General features: G+C 38.2%; 1 protein-coding gene across 2 annotated transcripts; it reads left to right on the top strand.

The window, feature by feature from the left end:
- The first annotated feature begins 852 nt into the window (after positions 1-852).
- Positions 853-9,872, top strand: znf366 (zinc finger protein 366). Of its 2 annotated transcripts, none has more exons than XM_082188875.1 (5): positions 853-999; positions 2,150-3,182; positions 4,741-4,932; positions 7,873-7,982; positions 8,843-9,872. In XM_082188875.1, the coding sequence occupies exons 2-5, from the start codon at positions 2,208-2,210 to the stop codon at positions 8,976-8,978; spliced, it is 1,413 nt and encodes a 470-aa protein (XP_082045001.1). In that variant the 5' UTR covers positions 853-999; positions 2,150-2,207; the 3' UTR covers positions 8,979-9,872. The 2 variants fall into 2 exon arrangements, with proteins under 2 accessions (XP_082045001.1, XP_082045000.1); XM_082188874.1 differs by having other exon boundaries at positions 7,808-7,982.
- Positions 9,873-12,093: the final 2,221 nt, after the last annotated feature.

Here is a 12,093-nt window from a genome sequence, read left to right as displayed (position 1 = left end):
TGTGTGTGTGTGTGTGTGTGTGTGTGTGTGTGTGTGTGTGTGTGTGTGTGTGTGTGTGTGTGTGTGAATATACAGTATATATGTGTGTGTATATATGTGTATACAGTATATATGTGTGTGTGTATATATGTGTGTGTATATACAGTATATTTGTGTGTATATATATATATATATATATATGTGTGTGTGTGTATAAATATGTCAATATGTGAGTATATATATGTGTATATAGTATATGTATGTGTATATATATGTGTGTGCGTATAATCTCTCTCTCTATATATATATATATTTCAAAAATGGCAAAAAAAATTATATAAATAAATGTTTAAATGTTTTAGTTACTTGTATTTCCTCATATTTTATTGTCAAATATATATTTGACAATAAAATATGAGGAAATACAAGTAACTAAAACATTAAAAAAATTATTTATATAATTTTTTTTGGCCATTTTTGAATTTTTGCATAATTAAACAATTATGACAATTACATTTACTCAAAATGTATACTAAGACTATAAATCTATACAAATATATTTTCAAAAAGTTTTTGTTCCTTATATTTCCTCATATATTTTTTCCCCTATATAATGCATTCTGTGAAGAAATGAATAATGCTGAAAATAAAACCCAATGCCATATAAACAGGACAGTGGTGTTACTGGTGTAGAACGATGTGTGCGGGTCAGAGGTCAACACTCAGGGCTGCAGTGGGACTCGATGTCTGGATCCTCTGGTGTGTTTGAGGTCTGATCTCCCGCTTCAGTCCTCGCAGTGTTTCGAAGAGGAATGGAGATGTGTATCTAGTGTTTCCTTATTTTCGTGCAGGAAAGCACAGGCTTGTTGACTTCCTCTCCCTCCCTTCCTTCCTTCTCTGCGAAGGTACTCATCTGAAAAATGAGAACAAAGTGATTGTTCCTGTTCTCTTTCTTAAGTCACTTCAAATGCTGTTTGAGAGGCTGGAGGCTCATTGTGAGGAGCGCAGAGCAGGAGACAGGTAAGAGACGCGACACACACACACACACACACACACACACACACACACACTCAGGCCAGCCGATGCGCTTTACAGGTGGAGGTGTTGCACTTATCAATTAATATCTGTAAAAGCTCAAATGTTCATCCGCTCAGATGCTGAACACATCACTTGCAGAAGGAGTTTAATGACTTGCACTCAAAAAAAAATGGACTTAGAACATTTTTCAGATAATATAATTATTTTAGATTTCCTGAAAAACAGAATTTCTTCATTTTGAGTGTATATGCAATACAAACTTTTTGGCATGCAAATATGATCTAACATGCAAAATGCATGTTAAATAATCATGTTTTGTGTGAAAAATCGAACTATAAAATGCTTTTAGGGCACGTAGAGTTCTGTAAATATGATTATGCATGTGATTCCCTGGATATTTTCTATTCCTGCTGTCAGTGTTCGTGTCCGTCCTCATTAATCTGAGGAAAGCAGAACAAGTGTTTAGTTACGGCTTATTTTCACTGCTTTATTTCCACACCGATGACTGACAGACGTCTGAGAGAGAAACACATCGAGTGTATCGAATGAGAGCACAGGATAATAGATTATGATAAAAAAGAGAAGTTCCCGTCCTAATGCAGTGAAAGTGAAACACAGAGGAACAACAGAGAGGAAGAAATGGATCTATATGTTTCACACTGTCCAACAAACACCAACAGGGTTAAACAACACAAACCGAACAAATCGGGTGTTTGCTGAACCAGAACTACTGGAACAACTGGATTTATAGTTGTAGTTTACAAGCAAGCCAGTGAAGTTCAGTTCATATATTCATATTTGTCTAGTTTCAGCACAAGTACATTCTTACATCAAGATATATTTACTGGAGAAGCAAAATGACTGGATATATTAGGTTTCCCTCCATTGTCAGATATCAGTTCTTGTTTGAAGCACAAACTCACTTCATTTTGATGCTTTTTTCAGTCTTAATATCTTCAGTCATTTCTCTTCTCCAGTAAATGTCTCTTGATTTAAGAGTGTTTAGATATTTGTGCTGGAAAACGAGACAGAAACACTGAGGAAGAACATCATGGGTTCGATTCCCTGATCAAACACACGCCTTGAATGCATGAATATCGATGCACTAAATCATTGTGTTGTGTTTCCACAGGTGTGTGATGGACAGTTTTCACGCTCAACATCCGAAGAACGTGTAGAAAACCTTCATCATGGATTCCAAGGCGAGCGAAAGCAAGCGCTCGGAGGATTTCCCCTGCAGAAGCGTTGATCTTTCCCTTCTCCCGTATCCCGTTCCTCGTCCCGTCGTTCCTCAACCTCACAGATTCATCCCTGAGATGATCGACCTCAACCGGCTCCGGCTTCATCGCGTCGTTCACGTGAAACAAGAGCTTCCGATGTGGCCTCCATCTCCACTTCTCATCCGCTCTCCCAATCCATACTTTCCTCCTTTCCATCCAAGCCTCGTGCCGTTCCCGTTCCTCCTTCCCAACTCAACGAATCCCTTCTACCCGAGGTTACGCCACAGGAATCCGGACGCCACCACCGCGGAGAAGCTAAACGTCAACGTGGACGAAAGCTATTATGTGAACGTCGGCGATCAGAAGCGCTGGAAGTGTCGGATGTGCGAGAAATCGTACACCTCGAAGTACAACCTGATCACACACATCCTCGGACACAGCGGGATCAAACCTCACGGATGCGATCTCTGCGGGAAGCTCTTCAAGCAACTGAGCCACCTTCACACACACATGCTCACACACCAGGGCGCGCGCCCACACAAGTGCCAAGTGTGTCAGAAAGCCTTCACACAGACCAGTCACCTGAAGAGACACATGATGCAGCACAGCGAGGTCAAGCCCTTCAGCTGTGCAGTGTGTGGACGAGGGTTCGCGTATCCCAGCGAGCTGCGCACACACACACTCAAGCACGAGAGAGGGCAGGAGAACGTGTGTGTGGAGTGCGGACTCGACTTCCCCACGCTCGCACAGCTCAAACGACACCTCACGACACACCGAGGGCCCGTGACGTACGACTGTGGAGAGTGTGGGAAGAGTTTCCAGTATCCCAGTCAGCTCCAGAATCACATGATGAAGCACAAGGACATCAGGCCCTTCATCTGTGGAGAGTGTGGGATGGAGTTTGTGCAGTCGCATCATCTCAAGCAACACACACTCACACACAAGGTGAGGAGTCACACACACACACACACACACACACACACACACACACACACACACACACACACACACACACACACACACACTCACAAGGTGAGGAGAGGAGAACACTGCAAAAATGCTTTTCTTACTTAGTATTTTTGTCTCGTTTCCAGTCCAAATATATAAAAAATCTTAAATCAAGATGCATTTACTTAAATAGTAAAATGCCATAAGATATTCCGGGGGAATTAATCAAAATTAAGTGAGTTGATGCTTAAAAAAAGCAAAATGATCTGCCAATGGGTTGAGAAAAATAACCTTGTTTCTGTTTAAATTTAGATTATTTTTCTCACCCCATTGGCAGATCATTTAGCTTTTTTTAAGCATCAACTCACTTAATTTTGATCAATTCCCCCTGAAAACAGGACATAATATCGTATGTCATTTTACTACTGAAGTACTGAAGCATCTTGATTTAAGATTTTTTAGATATTTGGACTGGAAACAAGACAAAAATACTAAGTAAGAAAAGCATTTTTGCAAAAGCATTTTGAAAAGCATTCGCTTTTGAAGTGGATTTACTTAATGTAAAGTTAATGAAAGTTATCATGAGGATTGTAATGTTTAAAGCAGATTTTAAAACGAGCCGTTCATTCATAAATACGCAAGATCGCTGTGAAAATACAGACCGGAAGACAAAAGACAACGAGCGCAGCGCTGAGAAGGGGCGGCGCTACATAAGGTCTATAGCAGAACCAATCAGAACTCCCAGGCTATTGGACCAATAGGATCAGGAGACTCAGGGTTGTCACACACACTCACACACAAGGTGAGGAATCAGACTTTAGTTTAGGGTCTGATTCTCACTATCAGCTAGTTGCTTATTAACATGCATATCACTATGATATTGGCTGTTTATTAGGACTTATAAAGCACTTAGCACATATTAATGCCTTATTCTGCATGATCCATTAATCCACCCAATACCTAAACTTTAGTTTATGGTCCGATTCTCACTATCAACTAGTTGCTTATTACTATAGGATATTGGCTGTTTATTAGGACTTATGAAGCACATATTAATGCTTTATTCTGCATGATCATATTCTACATCCCTCAATCCTAAACTTAACAACTTCCTTACTAACTATTAATAACCAGTAATTATAAGTTTATTGAAGCATAGTTAATATTAAGAATTGGACCCTTTACTAAAGTGTGACCGAAAAATCTATTTTGTAATTATTTGGGAGTGAAAATAGAAAATCATTTTTAGATTTTCTGCACAAAAAGAAAAAAATTATGTTCATTCTCAGTGTTTCTGTCTTATTTTCCAGCACGAATATCTAAACATTCTCAAATCTCAAAATGACCTAAAAAATCTGCCAATGGAGTCAGAAAAATAATCCATTGTCAGATATGTGTTCTTGTTTTAAGCACAAACTCACTTCATTTTGATGCATTGTCTTAATATCTTCAGTCATTTTGCTTCTTCTCCAGTAAATGCCTCTTGATTTACTGAACGGTTGGGTTTGGTTGATCCTCATGTGTGTGTGTGTGTGTGTGTGTGTGTGTGTTGCAGGGAGTGAAGGAGCACAAGTGTCGTATCTGTGGCCGTGAGTTTACGCTGTTGGCCAACATGAAGCGTCATGTTCTGATCCACACCAACATCCGGGCGTATCAGTGTCACTTGTGTTACAAGAGCTTCGTCCAGAAGCAGACGCTCAAGGCCCACATGATCGTCCACTCCGACATCAAGCCCTACAAGTGCAAGGTGCGTCCCTGCTTTCACTTTCACAATCACAACCAAAGCTGATATTACCATCCAAAAGATGCTTTCAGCAAACACAGATATACTCAAGCTTTCTACACCGCAAAACATGCTTTTCTTACTTTTGGTATTTTTGTCTTGTTTCCCGTCCAAATATCGAAACATTCTTAAATCAAGAAGCATTTACTAGATAAGTAAAATTACATATGAAATTCTATCTTGTTTTATGATAAAAAAATCGAATTAAATGAAGTGAGTTTTTGCTTAAAACAAGGAAAATTATCTGCCAATGGGGTAAGAAAAAAAACTTAATACAAATGGAAAACTTAATTCAATTAATTCTTAATTCAAGAGAAAAAAAAAACTTAATTTAAATGGAAAACAATATTTTTTTTCTCACTCCATTGGCAGATAATTTTCCTTGTTTTAAGCAAAAACTCACTTCATTTTATTTCATTTTATCAGAAAGCAAGATAGAATTTTTACTCATTTTTTACTCATCAATTTTTACTTTAATTTTACTCATCTAGTAAATGCTTCTTGATTTAAGAATGTTAAGATATTTGGACTGGAAACAAGTCAAAAATACTACCGGTAAGTAAGAAAAGCATTTTTTGCAGTTTATTAAGTTATGAAAACTTTGGTGTTCTCTGAACGTCCCGTTTTTAAATGTTTCTCGGTGATGAGAATGTACTGGAAACATTGTATCATTCTTCATACATTATGTGAACGTTACTTTTGAATATTCTCTGAAACCAGTAGCAACATTGAATAAACTCGAGATGAAAGTCCAAATTAATTGTTTCAGACGCTCCATGAATGACACAAATGAATAACATTTTGAGAACATTACCCTCTGGTGCTCTTCGGTCCTTTTTGATCCTGAAAACAATAGTAACACTTGAGCTTCTCACGATCAAATGAATGAGAGGAGTTTCCTCTAGTGGAAGCGTTTGGAACTGCAGCCGAACTACATCTCACTGAACGCTCATTTACTGAGATATCAACCTCACATTTTGAACACAGCTTGTTTAGATTAATGGCTTTGATTTTCTCACAGTTTTAGAGTAAAACATGTTTTTGAAAATATATATTTCATATAAAAATGTAAAATAGTATTTTTGCACATTTTTCATAACAATAAATGTAAAATTCTGTTACTTTTTTTAAATTAACTTTTTTTTTTACTTTTTTCACTTCAGCAATAATCCGCCAAGTGTCGTCTTTGATAAGAGATCAAACTTCAGTCTGTCGCTCTAAAGCGTTCAAGATTTACGACAGTTTAAGTTGGACATTTTATTTTCAGGTCTATGCTCAAAAAGTGAATAAAAGTGATTATAAATACAGCATAAATTAAATTTAGTATTATAAAATCCCCTAAAAATACAAAATATCTCAAATATAGTAGGCCTACATTAATTTCACTGAAAAAAAAAAATAATTCTGTCATTTTGGACAGACACGAGAAGATGGAAGAAGGTTTGTTCGTAACTTTGAGAGCAGGTTCTGCTGTTCGAATGGTGTAAAGTGGAGGGATGGATGTGAATGTGCATCAGTTCTTCACTGAGTCTTGGTTGTTGTGAAAGGCATGTGACCTCGATCTCAAACATGCGTCCCAACGAAGACCAGATTGTATTTTGGCAGTTGAGTGTCTCCTCGTCTGTAGGAAGGATATTCGCTGCACAAACTGAGCGTGTAACAATGGCTCTCTCGTCCCCCGAGAACAAGCCCACAAATAGATTTCATCTCGCTTTCTCTTGTGCTCAGGAGCTCTTCCTGTTTTCTCACGGTCCGTTCGGACAGTTTACAGTCCCTCTATCCTCCTGAAGGAAAGGAAAGGACCACCCTAATAAAAAAAAGAATAAAGAGGAAGGACAGAAACTGTCCAGAGAAACTCTCATGCTCTTTTGCCTTTCAAACATGTGCAATGAGAGGCTGTGGTGTGTTCATAAGCAAAAGATCCACATTTAATGATCATCAATACAATACAGCAACTCTAGCACAACTCATTTTGTTAGCAGAGCAACAATAAACAAAAAATCTGATCATATTATGTGAGAAATGCCAGTTACTGAACATATTCATGTTCTTCCTCAGTGTTTCTGTCTCGTTCTCCAGCACTAATACCTAAACATTCTTAAATCAAAATACATTTACTGGACAAGAAGCAAAATTGCTGAAAAATGAAGTGAGTTTGTGCTTAAAACAAGAAAAAATATCTCCCAATGGAGTCAGGAATGTTTCAAAAATCAAATCTTGATTTAAGAATGTTTTTATATTTGTACCGGGAAACAAGACAAAAACACTGCGGTTAAAGGTTAAAATGTCAAGGTCAAACACGTAACGACAGTGACCCTTCGCAGGGAGTTTGATTGACAGGTGATCTGACCAATCACGAACGGCTTTAACTGAGCGATCTATCAGACACATTAAAGAGACACAAAACGCTATTTATTTCTTTAAAAAATGACCAAATTTGAAAGGTGAGACTTTGTTTCATATCAAAAGTACCCTGATCTCCTGTGTGTCAGTGTGTGTTCAGTGTCCTCTCTGCTCCGCCATGTGTGTGTAAGTGTGTGAGAACATGGTGTGTGTGAGAGCGTGGCTTGTCGGACATAGCAACAGTAACTAAAGGGGGCGGGGCTTTGCGAACGGTCAGTTGGAATGACTGGATTTTGCCCACAAAATTTCACAGAGCAACTATAAATCAGTGTGAGACTGTGACCTGCATGTTAAGAAAAGAATCTCTCCAGTGCATTATTGTCCTGATCAGCGATGAAAGCAATGCCAATGTTCTGAATATCAATCAGGAATGAAGAGCACTTTAAAGCTTCACTAGTCACAGATATCTATATCTGAATAGTTGCTCTCTTTACAGCTGTGTGGAAAGGAGTTTAACAGAATGCATAATCTGATGGGCCACATGCACTTGCATTCTGACAGCAAACCCTTCAAATGTCTTTACTGCGCCAGCAAGTTCACGCTGAAGGGAAACCTGACCCGCCACATGAAGGTCAAGCACGGGGTCATGGACCAGGGACTGGACGCTCGGGGTGAGTCTGCTTTTCTGTTAGAAAATAGAGAAACATTCTCAAAGCAAGATACTTGAGAAGCTAAATGACTAACCCAGCGAACAGGGAACGTTCCCTCAAAGTTCCGCACAATCTGGTGTTAAAAACGTTATTTGAATCGTTCATCGAATGTTTTCTAAATTGTTTCAGAACATTCCTGAGAACAAAGTAACATTCTCACATATACTGCAAAAAAATGCTTTTCTTACTTGGTATTTTTGTCTGGTTTCCAGTCCAAATATCAAAAAATACTTGAATCAAGATGCATTTACTAAAGTAGTAAAGTGCCATAAGATATTATGTCTTGTTTTCTGGGCAAATAAATCAAAATGAAGTGAGTTTTTGATTTAACAAATGATCTGCCAATGGGGTCAGAAAATAATCTTGTTTCTGTTTGAATTAACATTCTTTTTCTCACCCCATTGGCAGATCATTTAGCTTTTATTAAGCAAAAAACTCACTTCATTTTGATTAATATCCCCAGAAAACAAGATATTATATCTTATGTCATTTTACTCATCTAGTAAATGCATCTTGATTTAAGAATTTTTAGATATTTGGACTGGAAACAAGACAAAAATACTAAGTAAGAAAAGCATTTCTGCAGTGTAATATTTGAATAATGATACAATGAAACGTTTTTTTAAATGTAACGACTTGTTTCAGAACATTCCGAGAACATTCAAAAGTAACATTCTCAGAGTGTTTGAAGAATGATACAGTATGGCATGTTCTTGCTTCTCCAGTGAATGTCTCTTGATTTAAGAATGTTTAGAAGCTTTTTGCTGGAAGACGTAATATTTTACACATGTGTGTATGATAATGCTGCTGTTCTCCGTCAGTGTTCAGGCGTCGAGGTCGTCTGTGTCTCTCCGGGCCGCTCCGGATCCTGTCCCGGATCACTCAGGACGAGCCCTTCGATCTGTCCCGGAAGAACCAGAACCAGAACCAGAACCAGATGAGCCTGTCTCCGTCTGACGGCGGGAGCTCCTGTCGGGAAGAGGACGAGGACAGTGTGTACAGTCCTGATCTCTACGAGAAGAAGAAGACACAACACACACACTTCTACAGCCACAAAGAGGACGATTTCTGAGACAAACACTGCAAAAATGCTTTGCTTACTTAGTGTTTTTGTCTTGTTTCCAGTCCAAATATCTACAAACTCTGAAATCAAGATGCATTTACTAGATTAGTAAAATGACATGAGATATTATGTCTTGTTTTCTGGGGGATTAATCAAAATGAAGTGAGTTTTTCCTTAAAACAAGCAAAATGATGTGCCAATGGGGTGATAAAAATAATGTTAATTCAAACAGAAACAAGATTATTTTTCTCACCCCATTGGCAGATCATTTTGCTTGTTTTAAGGAAAAACTCACTTAATTTTGATTTATTTGCCCAGAAAGCAAGACATAATATTTTATGGTATTTTACTACTTTAGTAAATGCATCTTGATTTAAGAATTGTTTTATATTTGGACTGGAAACAAGTAAGAAAAGCAGTTTTGCAGTGAACTCTGTGATGATGATGTTTCAAATATTTTTTCATGTGAAAAATGTACAGAAATCTTTGCAAGTATCTTGATTTTCAGAAGAAGCGTAACATGTTTAGTCTACTTGGTATCATAATGTACAATGAAATTAATATAATTGAGAGAAGAAAACTGATATATTTCTGATCATTAATGCTAATTGCCTTCAATGGAGGTGTAACTGCTTTAAAAATGTTCTGACTTTGATAACTTAATGATGACAGATTCATGATTTTGTATTTTTGCAATGTGTAAATGCATGGATGATCATAAATGATTTCAGTCGACCGATGTGTGAATGCTGATCAATATTTATGTACAATAAATTTCTCAGATTTAATATCTTCCGTCACTTTGCTTCTTCTCCAGTAAATGTCTCTTGATTTAAGAACGTTTAGATATTTGTGCTGACAGAAACACTGAGGAAAATCATAATTCTTTGCATAACTCTTACATATATTGTGTAATTATAACCAAGCACGTATTCTACAGTAAACTTAAACGTAGTCTATTTTAACTCCACAACCTTTTTTGGACAGGTTTTCTTCCCTAAAACCCGCAACACACTTCCTCAAAAGAGAATAGGAAGTATTGGAGAATAACTCTGATCAAACGCGCTGTGGGAGTCCGAACCCTTTACACAAGATAACACACTTCTCATTGTTGAAGGCTATTGTTTCCCAGTTTGGTTAAAGAAAGAAAAAGAAAGAAAAAAACGAATCTGATTTTACAACAAATATGTTGTTCCACAATTCCAGCAGAAGCTGCACATGTGATGATCATATACAGAAACTGAAATATGTTCTGAGAACGTTGTGATAATGTTCCCGTTACGTTATGAAAACATGATTTCAGAAATGAAGGATGTATAAAAAGTGTATAACATTATTGAAGACCTGATAACTCTGAGTGAACGGCCTATTAATGTTACTGGAACTTTGTAGTTGTTGAACTTTGTTGAACTTAATTGTTCATAACTTTGAGAGAATCTTTACATTACATTATCATCAAACAACTACATAAACCTGATTAAGGTTAGTATAATGGAGGCGTGTGATCACAGATTCATATATGCGCAAGGGTTAGGGTGTGTGTGTGTGTGTGTGAGAGAGAGTGAGAGTGTGTGTGATGGGTAGGTTTAGGGGTCGGGAGAGAGTGTGTGTGTGTGTGTGTGTGTGTGTGTGTGTGTGTGTATATGTATGTGGGTAGGTTTAGGGGTCGAGTTAGTATGTGTGTGTGTGTGTGTGTGTGTGTGTGTGTGTGTGTGTGTGTGTGTGTGTGTGTGTGTGTGTGTGTGTGTGTGTGTGTGTGTGTGTGTGTGTGTGTCTGAGTGCGAGTGTGTGTGTGAGTGAGTGAGAGTGTGTGTGATGGGTAGGTTTAGGGGTCGGGAGAGTGTGTGTGTGTGTGTCTGAGTGCGAGTGTGTGTGTGTGTGTGTGTGTGTGTGTGTGTGTGTATGTATGTGGGTAGGTTTAGGGGTCGGGTTTGTGTGTGTGTGTGTGTGTGTGTGTGTGAGTGAGTGAGTGAATGAGTGAGTGTGTGTGTGTGTGTGTGTGTGTGTGTGTGTGTGTGTGTGTGTGCGTGCGTGCGTGCGTGCGTGCGTGCGTCGTTCACAGAAGCCCCTTTGTCCTGATTCATCCAGGACTTTCACTTCAGCAGAGACGTTTCACACAACCTGATTCTGAGTGTTTTATAGGCTTAACACCGAAAGACTGAGGTGATCGGAAGACAGGAAGAGGATCTGAGCACTTCCTCTTTAACCAGAGCTTCATCAGGACAAACACCCTGAAGGTGTGGTGCTCAAAAAAGGCCTGACACACACACACACACACACACACACACACACACACACACACACTGGCCAGTTCCATCTCTGTCGACACACTGAGATCTTTGCTTTAAGAGTGTGTGTTTCTTCAGTCGTCGACTGTAAAGATGTTCTATAGTTCCTCCTCGACTGTAATACACAGATCTTTCCGGCCGCTCAGTTAGTGTAAACTGTGTGTATCTCAGGGCTGTGTGGTTTGTAAGAGCCGGAGGATGTTTAGACCAGGCGTTTGTGCAGAGCGTCACTGAAGGATCCCACAAGATCTCAATCCTTCTACTTTTCCTTTTCCTCTCTGTGCTTGGAATGGGAAAATAACTTTATTTCACTTTATCTGGTCTTTATGTAATACTTGATAACAAGGTTTATTTTTGGATGCACCGATATGAACATTTTGGCCGATACCGATCATTCTTTATATTTGAAAGCCGATAATCGATATATTGGCCAATAAATCTAAATCCAAAATTGTATTTATTTTCTGAGAGTCTGAGTACAAAAACAAAAATCTCACAATTAAAAGCCACGTCCCAAACACACAACTATAATATTCTCATTATAATCTTATGTAGCCGATATGACACATGTTGCACTTCACTGTATATTCCAATCATATTTCAAGCAATTCATAACCATCATGTTGAACATCAGCTGAAGGAAATAATACATTATTGATCAGCTTTAATATATCCTTTATAAGGAAGATATTTTGAAGAATGTTTGTAATCAGATAGTTTT

This window comes from Leuciscus leuciscus (assembly GCF_965113295.1).
Source record: "Leuciscus leuciscus genome assembly, chromosome: 13".
In the NCBI taxonomy this organism is placed as follows: Eukaryota; Metazoa; Chordata; class Actinopteri; order Cypriniformes; family Leuciscidae; genus Leuciscus; species Leuciscus leuciscus.
This window is presented reverse-complemented; position numbering and strand designations above follow the sequence as displayed.

Coding starts and splice junctions, on each gene's coding strand:
- znf366 (XM_082188874.1), top strand. CDS start 2,208: ATGGATTCCAAGGCGAGCGAAAGCAAGCGCTCGGAGGATTTCCCCTGC. Junction 4,933..7,807: donor TCAAGCCCTACAAGTGCAAG/GTGCGTCCCTGC, acceptor CTCTCTTTACAG/CTGTGTGGAAAGGAGTTTAA. Junction 7,983..8,842: donor CCAGGGACTGGACGCTCGGG/GTGAGTCTGCTT, acceptor GTTCTCCGTCAG/TGTTCAGGCGTCGAGGTCGT.